At 36.7% G+C, this 24286-nt stretch overlaps 1 protein-coding gene and 1 long non-coding RNA gene across 11 annotated transcripts in view; one reads left to right on the top strand and one right to left on the bottom strand.

Annotated features, from left to right (window-relative positions):
• LOC143691366 (uncharacterized) overlaps positions 1–20871 on the bottom strand; it is a 57858-nt gene extending 36987 nt beyond the window's left edge. The window contains exon 1 of one of the 3 annotated variants that reach the window (XR_013179489.1): positions 20773–20871. This is a non-coding gene — a long non-coding RNA (uncharacterized LOC143691366). Of the gene's footprint in view, positions 1–5728; positions 6263–20772 lie in introns of those variants that run through there. The other 2 variants (XR_013179488.1, XR_013179487.1) reach the window with 2 other exon arrangements.
• Positions 6272–24286, top strand: part of PARP11 (poly(ADP-ribose) polymerase family member 11) — a 42936-nt gene continuing 24921 nt past the window's right edge. For 2 of the 8 annotated variants that reach the window (XM_077169726.1, XM_077169725.1), the window contains exon 1: positions 6272–6482. Coding sequence is in view for 1 of the 8 variants with exons in the window: in XM_077169723.1 (XP_077025838.1) it covers positions 6465–6482 (18 nt within the window). In the remaining 7 variants the exon portion in view is untranslated. Of the gene's footprint in view, positions 6483–20360; positions 20698–20904; positions 21335–23120; positions 23236–24286 lie in introns of those variants that run through there. The other 6 variants (XM_077169719.1, XM_077169722.1, XM_077169721.1 and 3 more) reach the window with 6 other exon arrangements.

Genomic DNA, 24286 nt, shown 5'->3' with positions numbered 1-24286 from the left:
CCAGAACTATGATGCAGAAGGAAGCATTCTCTATGCCAGACTCTGTGTAAGAGGGGAATTTCAGACATTACAGACAGAGAGTAATCTATTGAAAGATTGTGAGAGATTGGCCTCAAGGGTTGAGCTTACCCTTGACAAATGTATGGGAGATTCCAGTCAAATTTATTTTAAATGAGGACACTTTAGAAAATCCCAGATCCACTGCATTTCTTCAGCAAAATAAGAGATGGTTTATCATTAGTTACAAACTTAAACACCTAAATGGTCGGGTTATTTAAATAAGGAAGAGAGATGTTGGCCTGGTAAGCTCTAAGAGGGTTAGCTGGCTTCTGCTGATTGTTGGCATGTGAAAATACAGTGCGTAAAAGAAGGGATAAATCCATCTTGTTCAATGTGAAACTTCTCGGCTTTAAAATGGTGGCCACTTAATAAAAAATATTAAATATTCGGCTCATGTGCTGACGTTCATCAGCTATCAGTTTAGGACTCCAAATGATGGCTAAAACCTCATCCCACACTCCCTTTCTAACATAGTGGTCCTGAAGTAGTAATAATTGGAAAAAATTATTACTAATATTTGTATATCTATTATTGGTTTATGAAATGCTTTCTGTTCACATTATTTTGGGATATGCCAGCATTTAAAAAAATATTTTTATTGAGAAATCTTCACACACATACATCCTAGATATGATGTACAATCAATGGTTCACAATACTATCACATAGTTGTGTATTCATTACCATGATCGCTTTTTAGAACATTTGCATCACTCCAGAAAATGAAATAAAAAGAAAAACTCATACATACCATACCCCTTATCCCTCCCTCTCATTGACCATTGATATTTCCATCTACCCAATTTATTTTACCTTTTTTCCCCCTTATTTATTTATTTATTTATTTATTCTATCCATATTTTTCTTACTCATCTGTCAATGCCCTGGATAAAAGGATCATCAGACACAAGGTTTTCACAATTACACAGTCACATTATAAACGTGATAATATATATATATTATATTATCATATATATAACACAGCTCAACAGTTTCAGGTACTTCCCTCCAGCCACTCCAATACACCATAAACTAAAAAAGGGATATCTATATAAAGCATAAGAATAACCTCCAGGATAACCTCTCTGCTCTGTTTGAAATCTCTCAGCCACTGAAACTGTATATTGTCTCATTTTTCTCTTCCCCCCTTTGGTCAAGAAGGCTTTCTCAATCCCTTGATGCTGGGTGCCGGCTCATCCTGGGATTTCTATCCCATATTGCCAGGGAGATTTACACCCCTGGGAGTCATGCCTCACGTAGGAGGGAGGGCAGTGAGTTCACCTGCTCAGTTGGCCTAGAGAGAGAGGCCACATGTGAGCAACATTAGAGGTTCTCTGGGGGTGACTCTTAGGCCTGATTTTAGGTAGGCTTAGCTTATCCTTTGTATGACTAAGTTTCATAGGGGCAAACCCCAAGATCGAGGGCTCAGCCAATTGATTTGGTTCTCCCCATTGCTTGCGAGAAGAAGAAATTCTCCAAATAGGGAAGTTGAATAGTTCCTCCTTTCTCCCCAGTTTCCCAAGGGGACTTGGCAAAAACTTCTTTATTCACCAGCCAAATTACTCTGGGATATATTGGGGCATCACACTAACTTGAACGAACCAACAAAATCTCATGCTTTATTCAAGATTTCATGTACTTATGGTGTTCAACTAAACTAATCATACAAGTTAAATTAGGAAATACACTACCCAAAATATAAATTTTGCACCCAATAAACATCTCTCCCTTTAGTCTCACACAGAAGTTGAGGTTTTAAAATATGGACAATCTCATCCTTTACCCTATATTCTGATTACCTTAGTCCTATCCAGATCAGCTTCATTCATATCTTTACTAGAAGTCTAATCACTTTTCCAACTTTTTAAACAGTTCCTATATGGGGTATTGCTGACTTTCATAGTTTCAGAGCTCTAACTCTGAGTCTCGTGTGTCATATAACTACCCAAGGTTTCTGAGAAAGACCATGTTACATACAAAAAGCTCAGTATCTCAGAATTTAGAATAAACAGTTACAACTCCTGCATATATGTGGCTGCTATAAGAGTTTACAATCTAGGACCCTTCACAATAAACCACAACCTGATAACCATGCTCCTGACTTTAGTTCACTGAGTTTTTATATTATAGTTAGTCCATATGATTAAGGCATGATAATATTTGTCTTTTTGTTCCTGACATTTCATTCAACATACAGTCCTGAAGGTTCATTCCCCTAGTTGCATGCCTCACAACTTCATTCCTTCTTGCGGCTGCTCAGTAGTCCATTGTATGTATACACCACAGTTCCCCTTTCCATTCCTTTGTCGTTGCACTCTTAGGCCACCTCCATTCATTGTGGATCGGGAACACTGCAACTATAAATGCCAGTGTGCAAATGTCATTCATTTCCCCACACTCAGTTCCTCCAGGTATATGCTGAGCACCAGGGTTTCAGGGGATCATATGGCAATCCCACCCCTAGCCTCCAGTGGAACCACTACACTGCCCTCCAGTGTATGCCAGCATATTTTAAAGACTTATCCACTTGACATATACACAAACCAGTTGTGTTCTCTCCATCCTACTCTCCTACCACAGCCCAGGCAATTCCAAGATTTCAAAGAAATGAAGTATAGCTCCAACCCCATGAAAAGTTGACAACCTGGCCCTAATATTTCCAGTCAAACTAGATTTGAAAAATCCACTACACCTTCAAGGAAGAATTAATTCCCAAATTATTTAAACTGCTACTGTTCACTTGCCAAGGCTTGCATTACCCTGCATTACCCATAAACTTGTCAAAAACCGTCCTAAAATAACACCAGTAACAATAGACCAATTGCATTAATTGTAAATAAATTTTAATCCTAAATCAAAGATGAACGATTTGAACCCAGAGGGTATACAAAGGATAATAACACACAATAAAGCCGAGGTTATTTCAGGGATGAAAAGATGGGTTGAACATTAGGAAATTTGCTAGTTTAATTAATCATATTAATGAGTCAGAGTAAAAATGAATATAGTAATAGAGCCTAGGAGACAACCGATAAAATGTAATATCCCTCACTGACGAAAATCTAGCAATACAAAAAAAGTCCTTTAAACATGATAGTGTATTTACAGAGTATCTTACACTAACCAGAAACAAACACCCCATCTTATACATTGAAGACTAAATACTCATTAAGTCCTCTACTCTTCAAATTTTTTTCTGAGGTTTTGGCCATTGCAATAGGAAAGAGAAAACTACTTTTTTTTTTTTTTTTTTTAAAGAGAGAGGGAGGAAGGGAAGGAAAGACAGAGAAGGAAGGAAGGATGGAAGGAAGGAAGGGAGGAAGAAAGGGAAACATCTTTAAACATTTTCTTGTTTTATTATATTTTGTTTGTTTGTTTGTTTTTTACATGGGCTGGGGCCGGGAATCGAACCGGGGTCCTCCGGCACGGCAGGCAAGCACTCTTGCCCGCTGAGCCACCGCGGCCCGCCCGAAAACTACTTTTTTTGCAGGTAAATATTTATAAATATTTAAAAATATTTAAAATATTTTAAAATATTTTATTTTAAATATAAAAATTTAGAAAGATCAGCTGACAAGCTATTAGAACAAGACAATTTTTGCAGTGTGGTAGGAGATGTGATAAATAAACAAAAATCAGTAGCTTTCCTAAGTTAGAACAGTGAGTAATGTGCAAATATAATGCAAAAAAAAAAAACCCTCATTGATGATAACAACAAAAACCATAGAATGCTCAGGTACAATGTGGAAATATATGTGGAAAAATTATTTAAAAATGTATTTAAATATCTAAACTATCTAAATACCTGAGGAGACACATATTGGTTTGCCAAGGCTGCCTGAATGCAACATACCAGAAACGAGTTGGCTTTTATAAAGGGAATTTATTAAGTTACAAGTTTACAGTTCTAAGGCCAGAAACATGTTCAAACTAAGGCATCCAGAGAAAAATACAAGGACTCAAGAAAGGACCGATGACATTCAGGGTTTCTCTGTCAGCTGGGAAGGCACATGGTGATGTCCGTTAGTTTTCTCTCCTGGCTTCTCCTTTCAAATGGTTTCCCCAGGATTGTTTTCTTTCTCCATCTCTAAATGTTTCTGTATGTATCGGCTCTGAAGTTTTTGACCAAAACAGTTCCCTCTTAAAGGACTCCAATAAGCGGCCCACCTTGAATGGCTGGAGACACATCTCCAAGGAAGCTACCTAATCAAAGATCCTACCCACAACTGGGTAGGTCACATCTCCATGGAAACATCTTCATCAAAAAGATCCTATCCAACAATACTGAATCAGGTTTAAACTGGCATAAGACAGATTCCAGGAGAGGACTTGCTTTATCAGAAAGCCAATATATTAAAAAGCTATAATAAAGATAACAGTGTGATATAGAGTATGAATAGGCAAACTGTTAACAGGATAAACTAGAATGTTCAGAAACAGACATAAATATATATGGAAATTTGGTTTGTGAATAATGTTGACACTTCAAAGTAGTGGGAAGAGGATGAATGATTCAATAAATAATATTAGGCAATTGGTTAATCATTCGGCAAAAAGTAAAGTGAGGAAGCCTACCTCAACCCATTTACAAGAACAAATTAGAGATCGCAAATTTGTATATTATTTTTTAATAATATCTTGCACTGGTGTGATACACTTGCTACAAATGATGAAAGCACATTTTTATAATTGTATTATTAACTATAGTCCATGGTTTAACTTAGGGTCCCCTGTTTGTGAAGTGCAGTTCCATAGGTTTTCTTTAAAAAGCTTTTATTCTGTTGCCATAGATACAGCCTGACCTTCTCCCTTTAGCCACATTCAGATAAATATATTTCAGTACTGTTAATTTCGTTCACGATGTTGTCCTACCATCACCACCATCTATTACCAAAACATTACCAACCCAGATGGAAATTCTGTACCTATTTTTTTTTTTTACGCTGTACATTTTAAGCCTTAACTTCCTATTCCCTATCCCCACCCCAACCCCTGGTAATTTGTACTCTAGATTCTGACTCTGTGAGTTTGTACACTATTCTTGAGGGTAGCTAGACAATATGTATCAAAAACTGATATTTACACATTCTCTTAACAGGGAATTCCATTTCTAGGAATTAATTCCAAGTAAGTAAATGGATGTGTGTAGAAATTCCTGTAAAGGATGTTTTTTTGCAGCAGTTTTTGGAATAGTAAAAAACTGAAAATGACTTAAGTGTTTACCATAGTGGGTTGTTTTAAATGTGATATGTGAGTGTGTGTGTGTGTAACATACAAACTACGGAATGCCACGAGACTACTTTAAAATGGTGAACAAAGTACTGGAATGGAAGGAAATCTATAATATATTAATTGAAAAATGCAGGTTATAAAACTGTAAGTATTTTTTTATCACACTTTATTAAAAAAAATGTGCGCAGGAATAGAAAAATCCAGATATGTAAAAACTGTTTCTTTTTTATTTCTTATAGGTAAATCCTACGTCACTTAGAAGATTCTTCCCCGCCTTAAAGCTCTCTACCCAGGTTAACACCAGTAGGAATGCATCCTTGAACTTTTAGTTTAAACTTCTTTAGGGGGATGGGGGGAGCTTTCCCTAGAACACTGTACTTGTCATACTGTCTGTAAACCATACTGCATCTCTCTCTTTTTGAAAAAAAATTACTTACTTTTCGTGTTCTTCTCTATAAGCTCCATGAGGGCAAGGACTGTCTCTGGGTCAGTCTTGTTCATTCCAGGACTAGCATAGCCTCTGGTAAATAACTGTCATTTACTGAGCACTTACTGCATGCCAAATACCATGCTAAACGCTTTAAACAACCTCAGTATACCCATAAGTAGATATTATCATCTCCATTTGGAGGATGAGGAAATTGAGACCTCAGGTTATGAAGCTCGTCCCAAAAGCCATCGGCAGGGTTGGAATTCAGTCATAGGTTTGTCTGAATGACTCTTGGGCACTCACTACACTCACTATATGGCGATTGATAAATATAAGTTCAAAAGGAAAGAAATAACAACCAACATGATTTGAGGCCCAATTGGCGAGGACGTTGAGTAAGGATTTAGCATTGGGATGATGGTTGGACTACAAACCCGTTTAATTCCTTTCCCACGCAGATAATCTCAAACCCCGCCCATTACGAGCGGGAAGAGCGCGGCAGGGGCGGGGCGAGCTTCCGGGGGGCGGGGCGGGGCCAGCGTTGGTTGGCCGGTCTCGAGCGGAAGTCGGGAGGTTCGGGTCTGAAGCCTCTGGTTTGTGACAGGGAGGGGGAGAAGGAAGGCCTGCGTACGGTTTACGTCTGCCGTCCTTCTCTCCCGGAGATCCTCTGGAAAAAACCCAGCACCCCGGCCCCGCGGCTAGCCCCTTCCCCCAGGCTCTCTCCGCTTGTTTTCGCCACCGTTATGTGGGAAGCGAATCCGGTGAGTAGCCGGCGGGACGGGGCGGACCCAATGGGCGGGGTGATGGGAGAGGGGCGGGGAGGGGGTTCCCGGGAGCTGCTTCCCAACCCCCACTAGCTTGAGGCTGGGTCTTGAGTTCCGGCGGCCAGAAGACCCCGGCCCTAGCGGCCTCTCGCGTCTCAGCCCATTTGAGCGGTGAAGATGACCCGTTGAGTTGTCCAAAGCAGTATTGCTTTTCTATTACAATTATTTATTTTGCTTGCTGTGGTTTCTCCGCCTCCTTTCACCGTCTCTTTAAAGTTTGTTTATAGAGTCAGTGGGCTTGGAACCTGTTACTCTTCCTTTGTCTCAAACGTACCTGCCAGTCCCTACAATCTAAAGCGAGAGGAACCAACCCCCTTGGCTTGAATGGGCCTAAGAGGAAACATCAATACTCCTTTTTCCCTCTTGGTGGACAGCCATTTAAAACTTGGGGGACCGGTTTTACGTTCTAGGCCCCTAGATGGTGAAGTTCTTAGATGTTTTCTTTCAGTGAACAGAACTGATGACTTGGAACCTTTCAACTGCAAGTTTGTCTTCCTCCTTGTTTGACTCCGGTATTTGGATTATGTCTGCGTGTATTTTTCTTTTCTTTTATTTTATGCATTTATTTATTTAAAGGGCAACTCTTAACGAATGGAATCCATTGTCTGAGAGCCTTCCGTCCCTTGTTAGAGTTGAAAATCACCTAGTAGCATGGCAAACGTGTATAGTATTTATGCCTAGGAAAATGACAATCACATTTCAGCAAGCTGTTGGACTGAATATGTGAAACAAGCCCAGAGGCTGAAGTAACTGCCTTACTTTAATACTTTTCTGTCTCTATACTTGCAATAACTCCTTTGTCATAATCAATACCCCCCCCCATTAGTGTAATATATTTCCGGTATAAATTGGAGAGTTTATCAGTAACCTCTAGTATGGCACCGGGAACTGAACTTTTTTTTTTTTTTTTTTTTAGTTTTTGTCCCATAGAAATTCTAGTGTATTATTCTGGATTTGTGATTGCACATTGTGGTTCTGTCCCAGTCCCTTGTGTAACAGAGGACATCATCTAAAATTTGGGGGTGCATACATAATAATCATCTATTATCAGGCTCCTTTTGAGGAAAGTAACTGCTGTTTTTTTAAATTTAGCAAAAGTAATTTAGGATTATGAGATTGTGCTTCCTGCTTATGTATTCAATTTCAATGTCATCAACAAAAGTTCATTATATATTTTTTTCAATTTTTATTAGCAGTCCTTCCCTTCTTGATTTCTCCACAGGACTCTTTTCAGTCACCCAGTTATGTGTCTTGCCCACAGTCGGTGTTTTATCTTTCTCTAAACTGTAAGGTCCACATGGGCAGGCAGTTTTGTCTGTTTGATTTCAGCAGTATCCTCAGACTAGAGAACAGAGCCTGATACATAGTAGGCATTCAGTAACTATTTGTTGAATTAGTGATTGGTCTTGGTGATTGGACCAGTACTAGAGAGTCCTTTGCTCCCACTGTTCATTCTCCCTTCTCTATCACACGTACATCATATTTCATAATGGATCATATGTATGTTTGTGAGAATTATAAAGGCATTAATGAGAGTCTCATATATTTGGTTTGTTATATCATCTCATTTCTTTGTAAGAAATGCTCAGCTTTCTCTGATATCACCCTGACTATATTGCCTGATTTCTGTAGAGCAGATTGAATTTTGTCAGTAGCAGTGGACCTTTCATATATAATCGCACATTCTTTTGGGGGACCTTATTATGCTACCCTCATACGTGTTAATGCCACTGTGTTTTTTTACTTATACTGTTTTTCTTCCTATGAACGTTTGAGTGGTGTCAGTGAGGGCAGTTTAGTTTTAAAAAATACACTCAACATTTCACCTTTGGGTTTCTCTAGTAATTTGTTACTTTCTTTTAATAGGAGGAACATCTGGATAATACATCCATTTGTGCTCAAGGAATAAAAATTATTTTTACAGTTATCTTAAGTCAAATACAGTTGGGAAGGTTAAGAAAAAGCCACAGTGCATCCTAAAGATATATGCAAGGGACGTTTGCATTATTCACCAATTTAACTCACTGTTCTCCATTTCTTTCTATTGAATGAGATAATAAATTATATTATGTGAAGGTAGGCCAATACTGTTTTAATTGAAGACTTCTGCCTAGTTCCTAGATATTTTTGGTAGTATCCATGACCTTAATATGTCACCTATGACCTAAAAATATACCTCCTGTTGCAACTATATCTTCTGTGTACATGCTGTGTTCCACATCCAGGAGTTTTGAGGAAATATGATACTGCCCATGGCCCTGGTAATATTCAGAAAAGCTGCCCTTGCCATGTGAAAAGTCTCCATGAAATGCCCTGAATTTGAAACATTATTATTGACCTTGCAACATTTCCTTGGGAAAATAAAACAAAACGAGATAACCAAAGAGCTATACATATAAACTTTATCTCAGTGTACAGTTTCTCAAGACAGTCCTGAGGTCTGTGATGATTCTATGCAAGCCTTTCACTAACCAAAAATCTTGAGATAAGCATGAGGTCCTACAAGGAAACAAGATTGACAGAGGCAGTAGGAACACCCCAGTTCTGATGTGAGCCCCTGGGATCTCCAAATACCTGATGGGAGAGCTAACCCTTGACCAGTGGTCCACAGTTTAAGAAAGTGGCAAGTCTGTACGAAGAAGTTAGAGGATTGCCATCACTGCCTTTTTCTATATATTCTGACTTTATCCTGTTTATCTTGGTCTCTTTGTTATTGTCTGGTCCCTCTTTTCAGGAATTGAGTAAAATAGATCAGTATTACATATGAGGGTGTTTTGGCTTCTCTGTGTTACGCTAATGAATAGAACTGGAAAATGACAAAACATTTGTTCAAGATTATAAACCGTCTATTGCAGTAATAATAACTTTTGTGATGGAAACTGATAAACCCTTTGAGAAAATTTTCCCATCTATTAACTTAGAATAATCTGTTAAGTTAACTAAGGGAGGAAAAAACGATTTTCCCCAAAATCACACACAGGTGAGTAAATAACAGAATTAAATTAGCACCGAAGTCATCTTTTCACTTCATTCTGTTCCTTGGTGGTGGCAGTGATAACATTTGTATGTTCATTCAGTGTTTTACCCAATGAGCCACCCTTTTCTCTGTTATGTTATAGTCATAACTGCTTTCATACTTCCTTGGAGCTGTGATTCTTATTCTGTCAGACTTCTTGAAAGAATAGTTTTATACTTTTTTGTTACTATTTCTTACTCGTGACACCTTCAGCTCAGCTTCTACTCCTACTACCATACTTGCTAGGAGGTTGCCAAGATCCTTTGAATCTCAGTGTATGGTGGCAGCCTACCCACCTTCTTTTTCTTCCATATTTCTGCAGCATGATGCCACCTGGGGTTTTCCTCAAAACTCTCTTCCTTTTTGGTTTCCATGTAATTTTACTCCTTTGAATTTCTTCTGCTTTCTATTATTTATTCTTTGTCATAATCTTGACTAAGTTGCATTGCCTTCTTGTACCTCTGAAATGTTCTGTTCTTAATCCTTTTTTTTTTTCCTCTCAGCATGTCCTTTTTTTGGTGAGTTCCTCCAAGGTTTCAGATATTACTTTTGTGAATATATTTGTCAAATGTACATCTTTTGGCCTGACCCCTCTTCTGAGCTGGGTCATAAGCAACTCTAAACTACTAGTTTTTCCATTGGTTCAAACTTTGTATGTGCAAAACCAGACTCATTTACTCAGTTATTGACTCAGTGATTCATTATGTCAGTCAATCAGCAAAATATTTAGTAACTACTACATATAAAACACCATTCTAACACTAGGGACAGGGAGTGTTAACATGGATTAAATCAGAGCCTGCCCTTCAGGGACTTGCAGTATAGTCTGGGGGGATAAAGTGATACCTGAGGGCACCTGGGAGGAACTAGTGAGGTTTTGGAGTAAGTTACGTTTGAGCAATGTCTTTAAGTTATAGATTGTTTGAACATGCAGCCTTATGAGAAGTTCAAATAAAGCAAAAAGACCAAAGCCCATGAAAGCAAGAGAGAATGCAAGTACCATTTGAATAAAGGAGTGAAGTGGAGAAAGTGCATATTTGATGATTAAAGTCTCAGCAAACTTAAGAGGCACAGGATTCTTCAAGAGAATCAGGATGGAGGAGTCTTTTAGTAGTAGCAACACCTTTTCTTGGTATTTGTATAGCTCATGCTCTTTGAGTTTTGAGTCTGTTACATCTTTTCCAGTTGTATGTCACAGCTCACAGAAGCATCATTGTCTCAGTGAAAACTGTCTTTTCTCATATTGTGAATTCTCAGTGATAAGCAGAACAAAAAGTTGTTCACACTTCTGCTTCGTTACATACTATTTATGTGCCAAGAGTTGATTCTTATTTTCTCCATAAGTAATTCGTACAGTTGTAAATCAGAATATATGCTGGAGCACCGGTGTGATAGTAATTGATCTTCCATACCATGTGCCATTGATGTTATATGACTTCCAACAGTCATTTAATGAAGGAATTTTTGCCAGTACCTTGTTTTTATTCTTTCTCTAATTTGGCATTAGATTTGGGTTGACAAGCTTCTCAGCAATATAAAGACTAACTGTTTTAGCAAAGCAATGTAACTTTGAGTAAGACCTCTGTTGTCTTGATCTCCTCTCTATCCTAATCAACAAAGCAAATTGGTTTGGGACTTTATGTGAAAATGATGTAAAAGTTTACTAGATTTTATACCAACATATTTACTGTTGGTTCATACTGGCTGATAAGAACTGATCAACATGTTCTTTATGTGCATATTTAACCTTTGAGAACACATAGGTGCTTACTACAATGTTAACTTTAAAGAAAATGAAATTTTTTATGAAAATCATTAATTCTGTGTTTCAGCTTAGCAGAATGTATGTGAACAAACTTCTTTCCTTTTTCCTCAGAAAATACCTGTGAAATCTCTGAGGAACATGTTTTGAGGGTGCTGAGAAAGAAAAAAAGAGGGGCTTGCAATGAGCCATGAGGAACTCTAACCACTAGAGGTTGAGTAAAAATTAAGGTGCAAAGGAGATTAAGAATTTGTTATCGAAATTATAAGACAGTCTGGGGAGGTTGATATCATGGAAAACGCGTGAAGAGTAATTTAAGATGGATGGTAATCTGTGCGGAATGATACTGAGAGATCAAGTAAGATGAGGACTGGAAAGAATCCATAGGGTTTAGCAACATGAAACTTAATGGAGATCCTAGCAAGTATTTTTTGTTTTATTTTGTGTTGTTTTGGGGGTGGTGGAGTGGTAGAGATTGGGCCAGAGTCAGAAAAGCTAAATTGGAATGGGTTTTAGAGTACATAGATATTGAAGTTATGAGCACAGCATGTGTAGACAAGGAGTTACTGTTAATAAACCACAAAAGAAGGGAAAATAGAAGCCTAAAAATATTCAATTCAGAAAAGGTAGAAAAAGAGGGAAAAGTGAACAGAAAACAGATGGGAAAAATACAAATTAAATAAAAAGATAATAAATTTAAACTTAACCATATCCGTAATCAAATCAAGTGTAAATGCTCTTAACACCCCAATTAGAAGGCAGGGACTGAAAAAAAAAAAAAAAGACTGTCAGATTGAATTAAAAAGCCAGACCCAACTATAAGGTACAAAAAAAAAATACTTTAAATATAAAATATGCTTTTTATTAAAATAGGATAAAACTAAATGGAAAAAGATATGCAATACTAAAACCAGGCAAAAGAAGAAATGATAACATGAATAGCCCAATATCTGTTAAAGAATTTTTATTTGTAAAAAAAGCCACCCACAAGTAAACTCCAGATAGCTGAAGTGAATTCTACCAGATATTTAAAGAAGAAATAACCAATTCTCATAAACTTCCAGAAAATTGAAGAGAAGGGAATACTTCCCAACTCGTTTTGTGAGGCTGTCATTATCCTGATCCAAAACCAGAGACATTACAAGAAGTGAAAACTACACACCAATATCCTTTATGAACATAGATGCAAAATTCTAAACAAAACTTTAGTAAATCAAATAAAAAATATATTAAAGGGTTAATATATATATTATATATTATATATTATATAATATATATATATATTAACCAAATGGTGTTTATCTCCATTTGGAATGCAAAGCTGGTTTAGTATTCAAATAGCAATCATAGTAACTTACCATATAAACAAACTAACATTAAAAATCATGATCATTTCAATAGATGTAGAAAAAGAAAAAACATTTGACAAAAATCCAATATCCACTCCTGATAAAAATTTCAGCAAATTAACGATGGAAGGGAACCTGTTCAATCTGATAAGAAGTGTGCAGGAAAGAGTAACTCATCAGGTCTAGATTGCTCAAACTCTGCAAGTTCCCAAGAAAGCCCTGTTGTCATGACTGGCCTTTGACCAGCTCTGAGGAACTGAGCTCTTGGAATGTTTTGTCTGATCAGAGTGTATCTGTATGCCTGAGGCTTTGAGCCATGCTATCCCCAGTTTGTCTGGAGAGTTCATACTAACTCTGTGGTCAACAGCTGCTTTCCCTCTCGAAGTGCGGAGCTTGGTAACTGAGGTCAGTCACAGAGGTGCTGTATGTCTTCATTACCAACCCCTCATGAAGACTCTGGACACCTAGGCTCTGGTAAGCTTCCCTTGGCAACACTTTGCACATATTGTTGCTGGGGGAATTAAGTGTGGCCTATGTGACTCCACTGGGAGGAGACACTTGAAAGCTACCCTTGCTTTCCTCCTGACTTCACTTCATGTACCTTTTCCCTTTGCTGATTTTACATTGTATTCTTTCACTGTAATAAACTGCAACTATGAGTTTAAAAACTTCTGAGTCCTTTGAGTCCTTCTAACAAATCATCAAGCCTGAGGATGGTCTTGGAGACCCTGACACAAGGAGCTTCTGTGAAAACCTACGTTTACCATCATACTTAATGATGAAAGAAATGCTGAATGAATGCTTTCTTCCTAAGATCAGGAACAAGGCATTGATGCCCATTATCACCACTTCTGTTCAGCATTGTACTGGAGGTTCTGACCAATGTAGTAAAGCAAGAAAAAGAAAATAACAGCCATCTGGGAAAAAAGCAAAGCTGTCTTTATTCAGATATGATGCCTATATAGAAAATTTATTGGAATCTCTAAAAACTTCCTAAAACTATTACGTGAGTTTAGTAAGGTTACAGGATAGAAGATCCACTATAACGATCTGTGTATAAGTATATACAGCAATGTACAATTGAACATTAAAATTTAAAACACAATACAATTTACAATAGTATAAAAATATGAAATATTTAGGGTTAAATCTTATGGGAAAAAATTTAAAGACCTAAATAAATGGGGAGATAAATTTCATTCATAAGTCAGGTTACTTATTAAGATGCCAGTTCTTCCCATATCAATTGATAGCTTTAATGCAATCCCAATAAAAAATTCAAAGAATCTGGAATAGTTAAATTATGGGAAAAAAAAGTTTTTAATTGATACCAGATTTAAAGATTCACTGTGAAATTATTGCAAACAAAGTGGTGTGATATTAGCACCAAGATAAAGAGGTTAACTAATGGAACATTAGAGAATAGAGACAAATCCACACATATATAGAGAACTGATTTATTACAAATGTAGAATTTAGTGGAAAAAGGACAGTTTCAACAAATGGTGCTGGAATAATTGGATATCCAAATGCAAAAAAAAAAAAAACACTCAAAGCTTGACATTGCAACATATTAAAAAATTAACTCAAAAATGAATCATAGACTTAGAGGAAGACCTAAAACTAAAAATTTCCAAAAGAAAAAATAAGATAAAATATTTGTAATATTGGGTAAGGAAAAATTTTCTTATATATGTGACACCAGAAGCATAACCCAGATGAGAAAAAAATTGATAAATTAGACTTCCCCAAGTTAAGACTTCTGCTGTTCAAAAGATACTGTTAGGAGAATGCAAAGTTAGCTGCAAGTGGAGAAAATACTTGTAAAGCATATTTCTGGTAAAGGACTTATATCCAGAAAGATTATATTATGAACTCTTAAAACCCAACAACAAAAAGATAACCTAACAAAAAATGAGCTAATGTTTTGGACAGACTCCGCTGAAGAAGACAAACATGGCAAATAAGTACATGAAAAGATGCTCGACATCATTACTCATTAGGGAAATGGAATTTAAAACCACAGTGGTATACTACACTACACATCTATTTATTAGAGTGGCTAAAATTACAGAGACTTACCATACCAAGACTAGGTGAAGATATGGAGCAACTAATGCTCTCATATACAACTGGTGGGAATGTGAAATGATACATCACTTTTAAAAATAGCTCAGCAAATTCTTTTAAAAATTTCTTTAAAATTTAAGCATACACCTATCATTTGATCCAGTCATTGAACTCCTAGGTTTGCATATGTCCATACAAAGACTTGTACACAAATGTTTATAGTGGCTTTATAAGGGTAAAAACTGTAAACAGGCCAAGTTATTAGACAAACTATATCCATGCAAGGAATACTACTCAGCAATAAAAAAGAAATTAACTTTTATTAAAGACAATAGCATGGATGAACTTCAAAGTAATGCTGAAAGAAGCCAGACAAAAACTGCATCCTATATGATTCCATTTATGTGAAGTTCTAGAAAATGAAACCTAATTAATAGTAACAGAAAGCAGATTTGTAGTTGCCTGGAGAAGGAATAGCGTGGAGGGGCAAGAGGGAAAAATTACAAAAGGCCACGAAGAAACTTGTGGGAATCATGGACATGTTCTTTGTCTTGATTGTGATGATTGCACGGATGTGTATGTGTGTTAAAATATCAGTTTGTATACTTTAAATATGTACAGTTTATCGTTTGTCAAGTAAACCTCAAAAAAACTCTTTTAAAAGATAGAAATTCTGGAATGTCAAACTTCACAAAACCTTTCAGTGTGTGGGACTGAATAAAAGATAACAGTGAACCCAGAAGCATACTCCTGGCAAAAAAGAACTCGGAGAGGGAACGTTTGATACTTATCCCTCATGCTTTTCTGAAGACTTTACATAATTTATTATTTTTTCATAAAAAAACCTGTCAAATAATTTATCCACATTTCATAGGAGCTTTCTCTTTTGCCACTCTCTACAAGCATCTAAACTTTTTGTAGAATTCGTTTGTTGTTTCCTTCAGAATCTTTGCCTATCACTTTTCACTTGGCTCTAGAGTCCAAGCCTTTGTATTTTGTTATTTTATTTTAAAAATAAAAACTTTATTGAAAAGTAATTTCATATACCATATAATTTCCCCATTTAAAGTGTATAACTTAATGGTTTTATATTCATAAGGCTGTGCAATGATTAGCACAATTTAATTTTAAAACATTTTCATTACCCCAAAAAGAAACCCATACCCATTAGCAGTCATTCCCCATTCTCCCTCTCTTCAGCAACCACTAATCTATTTTCTCTGTGTTGTTTTGTATCTGTTGGGTACCTCAGAAATGTCGAGTTCTTTAATCTTCATTCAGTATTGCTGGATGGGAACTTTTTTATTGTTTCCATGGAGATGTGACCCACCCAATTGTGGATGGTAACTTTTGATTAGATGGTTTCCATGGAGATGTATCTCCACCCATTCAAGGTGGGTTGCTCTACTGGAGCTCTTAAAGAGGGAACCATTTTGGAAAAAGCTTTAGAGCCAGAACGAACAAAGTTCACACAGCCAAAGACCTTTGGAGATGAAGAAGGAAAACACCCCCAGGGGAGCTTCATGAAACAAGCCAGGAGAGAAAGTTAGCAGATATCTTCACATGCCCTTCTAGTTGAGAGAGAAACCCTGAACTTCATCTACCATTCTTGAGTGATGGTAGCCTTTTGGTGGTGCCTTAATTTGGGCATTTTCATGGCCTTAGAGCTGTAAACTTGCAACTTATTAAATTCCTCTTTTTAAAAGCCATTCCAGTTAGTATATCACATTCCAGCAGCTTTTGCAAACTAGAACACTGTCTCTTTAGATTTGCCTATTCTGGACATTTCTTATAAATGGAATGATATATGTGGTCTTTGCATCTGACATATTTCATTCACTTACATGATGATTTCAAGGTTCATCCATATTGTAGCATTTATAAGTACTACTTTTCCTTTTTATGGCTGAATAATATTCCATTGCATGGATAAAACCACATTTTCTTTACCCATTCTTCAGATGAATATTTTGGTTGTTTCTGTTTTTGGCTACTATGAAGTACTGCTGTGATCATTTGTGTACAAATTTTTATGTGGACACCTGTTTTCATTTCTCTTGGGTTTATTCCTAGTAGTGGAATTGCTGGGTCATATGATAACTGAATGTTTAACTTTTTAAGGAACTGTCAGCTGTTTTCCAAAGCAATTATGACATTCTACATTCCCACTAGCAATATCTGAGGGTTCCAATTTCCCCACATCCTTGGCAACTTGTTATTGTCTGTCTTTTCTATTATAGTCATCCTATTGGGCATGAATTGGTATCTCATTGAGGATTTGATATGCATTTCCCTAATTAATAATGATGTTGAGCAACATCTTTTATGCTTATATGCCATTTGCATATTTTCTTTGGGAAGATGTCTAGTCAAATCCTTTGCTCATTAAAAAAAATTGAGTTGACTTTTATTATTGGGTTGTAAGAGTTTTTTATTCTGCATACAAGTCTCTTATCAGATATATGATTTGTAAAAATTTTCTCCTGTGGGTTATCATTTCATTTTCTTGATATCATTTGCAGCAAAACCCTTTTTCATTTTGATGTACTCCAGTTTATCTACTTTTTCTTTGTCATTTGTTGCTTTTGGTGTCATATCTAAAAAAACATTGCCTAACCCAAAGTCACATGGATTTATTCCTAATTTTCTTCTAAGAGTTCTATTGTTTTAGCTCTTAAATTTAGGGCTTTGAACCATTTTAAGTTAATTCTTGTGTATAGTGTGAGGTAGAGGTTCAACATCATTCTTTTGCATGGAAAGTTTAGTCCCAGAACTATTTGTTGAAAAGAGTGTTCTTTCCCCATTGAATTGTCTTGGTACTCCTGTTGAAAATCATTTGACCATAAATTTAACAGTTTATTTTGGGACCCTCAACTCTTTTTCATCAATCTATATGTCTATTCTTTTACCAATAACACATTGTATCATTTAGTGTAGTTTTTGTACTACACAAAACTTAGTTTTGTGCTAAGTTTTGAAATCGGAAAGTGTAAATTTTCTAACTTTGTTCTTTTTCAAGATTTTTTTGACATACTGGTCCTTTGCACTTCTGTTTTAATTATAGGATCAGCTAATCCATTTCTGCAAAAAGACCAGCAGGGATTTTTTTTTTCTTTAGAAAAAAATTTTTTTAAAAAAAATTTAATTTTTATAAAATACAAACCCATCATTTATATGGCAAGTTGAAAAACTGTACAGTTTGACAGTTCTGTGAGGTTACAGAAGATCCTGAGACATGCCCTCCATCATGCATCTACATATACTCATACCTGAAAGGGTATTATACCAAAACACCTCACTTTTTTTGTTTGTTACCATTTTTGTAAAAATGATTTATTGTATGGCCATTGTAAAAAATAATGACCTATGAGTAAATACTGGCTTAAGGCATATAGCAGAGGGGCTCACTAACTCTCTAACATACATGTAACAAGACAGAGAACCATCTGTTTTCCAAGGATAGGAGTACATCCATTTTGAAATTCTACTACATATACACACACATCTAAAGTACTATATACATATAGGACTTAACAATAACAAAAAAAAAAAAAAAAAACAAGCCCAACTCAAAAATGCTTAGAGCCTAGCATCTAAGCATTATCCACACCTAACCAAGGCTCTGCAGGGGCAATGCCTCAAATGTTCCCACCATGGAATTTTTCTGCATCGGCTTCTGACACGTGAAAGGGACAAGAGAGCAGCTCATGAGCTACAGCTGTGCTTTTTTTCTTTGTTGCTAAAAAGCCAGTTAATGTGGAGGTCTTAAGTTCCCCTTGTAGGAGAGTTGTGAGCAGCATCAGTCCCCACAGAGTTCAAGGGCAGGCGAAGCACATCTCTCAGCAAGCCCCCAGCAGCATGAACTGCCAACAGACACAGCAGGCTGACTCTAAGGGACTGTCATCCACTTGTTTCAAGAAGTATGGTTTCCAACAGTGGCCTATATTCCAAAGCACTTTCTGCTCAAAAAGAGTGTGAACTTGGAAGAGTAGAAGCTGACCCTAAAGGTGGGGAAGGGCCCTGTCTGCTAGAGGTCCAGAGTGGGAGATGTGAATATGGTTTTCCATACCCTTGGAATGTCTAAGTTACAGTGGGGCCCAGCTGGACCAGCATAGGCTGGCAGCAGGGATTTTTATAGGAATTAACTTGAATCTGTAGATCAATTTGGAATTATAGCCATCTTAACTGCCATCTTAACATTGTCTTCTGACCCATGAGCATGTGATATCTTTTCATTTATTTAGATTTGCTTTTTCAACTCTTACAGAGTTTTCAGTGTAAAAGTCTTGTACTTCTTTTGTTAACTTTCTATTTTATTATTTTTAGGGTTATTGTAAATGGAGTTGTTTTCTTAATTTCATTTTTCAAATATCCATTGCTAGTGGATGGAAATGCAATTGATTTTTGTACATTATTCTTGAATTCTGCAACCTTGTGAACTCATTTATTAAGTTCTAATAGTTTTTTAGTGATTTCTTATGATTTTTTACATTCAAAATCATGTCATTTAAAAATAGTTTGGCTCATTCCTTTCCAATCTGGATATGCTATATCTTTCTCTTGACTAATTGTCCTGTGCAGAGCTTGCAGTAAAATGTTAAATAGAAGTGGCAAGAGCAGACATTCTCACCTTGTTTCTGATCTTAGGGGCAAAGTATTTGATCTTTTGCCAGAAAGTATGATGTTTGCTAGGTTTTCATATACCCTTTATCAGGTTGAGAAAGTTCCCTTCTATTCTTAGGTTGTTGACCATTTTTATCATGATAAGGTATTGAATTTTGTGAAGTGCTTTTTCTATGTATATGGAGATGGTCATTTGACTTCTGTCTTTTATTCTGTTAATATGGTAAATTAATTTATTTTTTGTATATTAATACAACCTTGCATTCCTGGGAACTAGCCCACTTGCTTATGGTTCCTTTTTATATGTTGCAAGATTCATTTTCCAAGTATTTTGTTGAAGATTTTTTTAAAATAATAAGGAATATTGGCCTCTCATTTTCTTTTCTTTCTTTCTTTTTTTTTTTTTGCAATGTCTTTTTCTGATTTGGGTGCCAAGGTAATACTGGCTTCATTGTAAGAGAAGTGTTCCTTCTTCTTTATTTTGGAAGATTTTCAGAAACATTAATTTTTTATTGAATGTTTGGTAGATTCATTGAAGCTCTCTGGGTTTGAACCATCATACCTTCCTTTAAGCATGGCTTCATTTAGTTCTTTGAACATATTTTTGATAGCTCTGTTGAAGTCTTTGCTTGCTAAGTCCCCCATCTGGGCCCATGCAAAGGCAGCTTCTATTGCCTACATATTTTCCTGTATATTGGTTATGCTTTCCTGGTTTTATGCATAACTCCTCATTTTTGGTTGAAAACTGGACTTTTAAGTAAAGTATTGTAACAAGTCTGGATCCTTATTCCTCTGGGAGTTCTTATTGTTGTTGTTTGTTTGGTCATTTATTTGTTTAGTTAGCAATTTGGCTGAACTAATTCTGAACAATCTATTTCCCATGTAGTGTGTAGCTGCTGCTATTTACCCCCCATCCACTCACCTTGTTGGTTATTTTTAGCCTGACTACCTAGGTGCCACTCCTAGCTTGGCTAGGCCAATTATTGGTCAAAAATTTTGCTTAAGTCCCCTAAGCCAGTTGGATTTTTAACCTTAACTGTTGTGTGTGGCTTGAAAGATGGTATCACAGTTCAGGAAGTTTATAAGTTTTTTTGCCCCACATTTAGCCTGGAGGTTCCCTTTTTGCTGGTTGGGTTATGTGCACGGTCTTTCAGACTGTCAGGGATGACTGTGTCCAACTTCATAGGTGTTGCCTCTAGGTCAGAGTACCTTATTGTTTAGTCAGTGTTTGGTCAAAGGTTGTTTTTAAGCCCCTTGTACTATCAGTGCTTCCAAGCTGTGGTGATGAGTCTGTTTTGAAGTCTGCCCCTGTTCTGCTCTGATTATTATTGGGTGGGTACAACCTAGCACTTGTAGACAATTTTCCTGATCCTCTGATTGACTGTGATCCCAAGAGGGCGCTCTTACCTGATTTTCTGTTTTAAAATTCCAGCTGCTCTGCTGCTTTGCCTGTATCAGAGCTACCTATCTCCTCAGATTTATTATCCATCAGGTGTCAGTTGTTTTCTACAACATCGTTAGGTGTGGAATTCTTTATTCTATTCCAAATAAAGTGAGGGTTCTCAGGCAGAGCTGTGGAATTCTGTCTTTCTGGCCTGCCTTTCTCCTGGTCAGAGCCCCTATGCCACTGTGCTGGGAGTTTGGTTGGGGGCCCACATTTCACTCTAAAAGCAGAACCTAGGGGAGAGGGTGGTAGCCTCTGTTCTTCTTGATTTTCCTCTTGGCATGAAACCTCCACCCTTTGGGCAAGGCGGGTGGCAGCAATCTGGGCCAGTATAGTTTGCCTGTTGGGCCTGGTGTAGAGGAGGACTGGATAAGAGGAGGATCCTTTCTGCCACATGCCCAGAATAGAGCTTCTGCATTTCAAGATAGAGAAACACCAACAGCTGCCCCCTACCAGGATGAAACTAACCCCAAACTGGTAGCTGAAGGGAGAGGGCCCCTGTCTTCTCTACTGTGTACCCCACAGGTAGAGCCTCCTTAACGTGGAGATGGTGGAGTGGGGGTTGTCCCTCATATGCCACAGATTCTCGCCATTCTTATCAATATTTAGTAGATTTTCTTGAATGAATGTTTCACCACTAGCTATATGCCCTTATTACAATTTCCAGAGACTTTAAATATTTGGTTTTTAAAAATAATTTTCACCAGTTAAAATGTTGTTTTGCTGGGGAGAGGGTCTGTTGAGCTCCTTAATCTGCCATTCTGGAAGTTATTCCCTGTTTTTAAGCTTTTAATAGCAGGCTCTTCTTTCTTTAGAAGCAAGGGAGTTTTCATTACTAAATGTTATTTCATCAAGGTAGTATGTTTATAGATAGCTAAATAATATACAGTATTTATTTTAATAAACACTAGAAAGCTTTTAGCCAGTCTAGAAAGTGGCATTATTTTCCTCATGTAGACCAGGCTTTTGACTTTAAAGTCATTTTCCACACAAGTCTTTCCATTTGATGATCCAGACAGATGCTGCCCAGGCTCTGTACAGAATTTCTTTGGAGTAAATCAGGTTATAGACAGGTTTCATCAGCATAGCCATTGCATTCCAAGATTTACAAAATGCTTTATGCCTTTATACTAGCTCTTTTTCTTTACAGCCTGATGTGCAGCAAGTGTCATTATCTGCCAATGAAGAACAGGAAAATCAAAGCAGAAGATGGCATAATGGCTGACCTAATTCATTCAGCTAGCGTTTTTTAAATGCCTACCCCATGACCAATAATTTGCACTTTCTTTTTATTGTCTAAAAATGCATTCTAACCTAGAGACATTATTCCTGTGGTTATAGTATTTTACAGTTATAAATTTAAAGTCAACTTCTTCTTTGAGTCTAATTGTACAGAATAGCTATTTCTTCAGGGAGAAAACTTGTAGAAAACCATAAGTCTTAGTTTTGTGAAATGAATCTTTTGAAACAGAGCCAGGACATCTGTGAAGAAAATCAATTAAATTAAGCTTTGGTAACGAAGACAGAAGGAACAACCGTCTGTGTATGAAAATGAGGCAGTAAGGGCTTGGCAGCTTAGGGAAGAACTGAGCTCAGGAGGCCTTGGTGTTTCTTTAATCATCTTTATACTGTTAAGTCTATGATTTTAGACAAAATAATTTTATTATTCTCAGCTTTGGCTTTTCCCCTGACTTTAATTGGAAAATAATGACTTCTTCTGCACATCAGGTTATGGAGGAAAAAGTGTAAATTGACAATGAACTTTGTAAAATTTGAAGTGTTTTAGGAAGGCTCAAAATGTGGTGCCTGTCTATAAATGCTGCTCTCTCAAAAACAGAGGTAAACGTAGATCAATCAGTCTTAGGTCCTACCCAAAACTATTTATAAGGGAAGTTCTGAAAGGACATTGATGAAAGACTCACTTCTACATGGATCTAAAGCATGATCTTAGGGACAAAGTGATATAGCGAAGTGCATTTGTTGTGTGTATGCTGTACCAAGGTTACTGTTCAATTTCCCATCACCTTTTCTAGTAGAGAAAAGAACTTTTGAGCCAAATATCCTTCCAAACTATTTTGATTGTTTTCAGAAGAAAAACTAATTTTAGGTCACTTTTGCCCTCTCTCACAATAAAATGACCAAAATACATAAACAATAATAGATGGAGGGAGCAGGAATCATGAATAATCAGCCTGGACAATTGATCCTAAATTTTAAATTACTGCCTTTGTTAGCTGATTAAAATATGCAAGGTTAAAACAGTGGGTCCTAAACCTCTTGATCCTAGGGTGTTCTATTTTTCGTTTCTTAGCAGCCAGTGAACCTTAAAACCTGAAGGAAAATTCCAGAAAATAAACAAAAAATATCCCTTGGAGAGAATTTCCAAACATGAATAAAAAGTAAAGAGCCCCCTTCACTGAGCCCAGGTACTGTACTTGGTACTTTACTATATAATTTATGCCTTTCTAAAAACAACCCAATGAAGGAGTCTTTAATCTATTTTATGAAGATGAAACAATGTAGACAGGGTAATGAAAACTTATCCCAGGACATACAGCTTCTAGAAACAGGATAGATATTTTAAATAATGAAATTAAAAACAAATATTTGGGTGCATAGGTGGTTCAGTGGTAGAATGCTCACCTTCCATGTGGGAGACCTAGGTTCGATTTCTGAACCATGCACCCAAACCAAACCAAACAAAAATTTTGTAAATTACCCAAGTAGTACATATTCTTTGCAAAAATTCAAACATGGAAAACCTAATTTTTAACAAATCTTCAGTAACTGTACATGCTTGTTTGTGTGTGTACTATCCCACCTACAACACATACACACAGAAAATGTCTGGAAGATCCGTAGTGAATTGATGGTATGGGTCAACCGTAGAGAAGGAGGGTGAACAGATACCAGGAATGGAAGTGATAGTCCAAAAGAAAACTTTAGCTGAATCTTGAATGCTCTGATTTTTTTTCCAAGAAATATGTTTTCATGTATTAGTTGTGCAAATTTAAATTAATAATTGAAAAACCTTAAAGAATGAGGACAGAAAGTCACATTCCAGATGAAGTTATATTCTTTTGACTAACCTCTTTTCCCCCATTTCTAGTGATCTCTTCTTCACCATAGTCTTTACCCAAAGATGTTTAAAACTTTTCAAAGGTAATATGTACATGAGTTATTTGGTGTGGTTAAAATTATAAACTCATCAGTAATGAAGTATAAGACAATATGTCATGGTGATTAAGAGGACAGAACCTGAAGCCAGATTGCTTAGGTTTGAATCCTGGATCCTGCATTGTATGACCTCTCTGTCTCTTCATTTCCAGTTTATAAATTTGGGGGTAATAGTATCTGTCTTATATGGTTGTTGTGAAGCTTAAATGAGTTATTATCTATACACTGCTTAGAACAGTGCCTGGGTTAACTATTATCATTACCCCAACAACCAGAAATAACTATGATAAATTGTTCTAT

The sequence above is a fragment of the Tamandua tetradactyla genome, chromosome 7 (assembly GCF_023851605.1).
Source record: "Tamandua tetradactyla isolate mTamTet1 chromosome 7, mTamTet1.pri, whole genome shotgun sequence".
In the NCBI taxonomy this organism is placed as follows: domain Eukaryota; kingdom Metazoa; phylum Chordata; class Mammalia; order Pilosa; family Myrmecophagidae; genus Tamandua; species Tamandua tetradactyla.
This window is presented reverse-complemented; position numbering and strand designations above follow the sequence as displayed.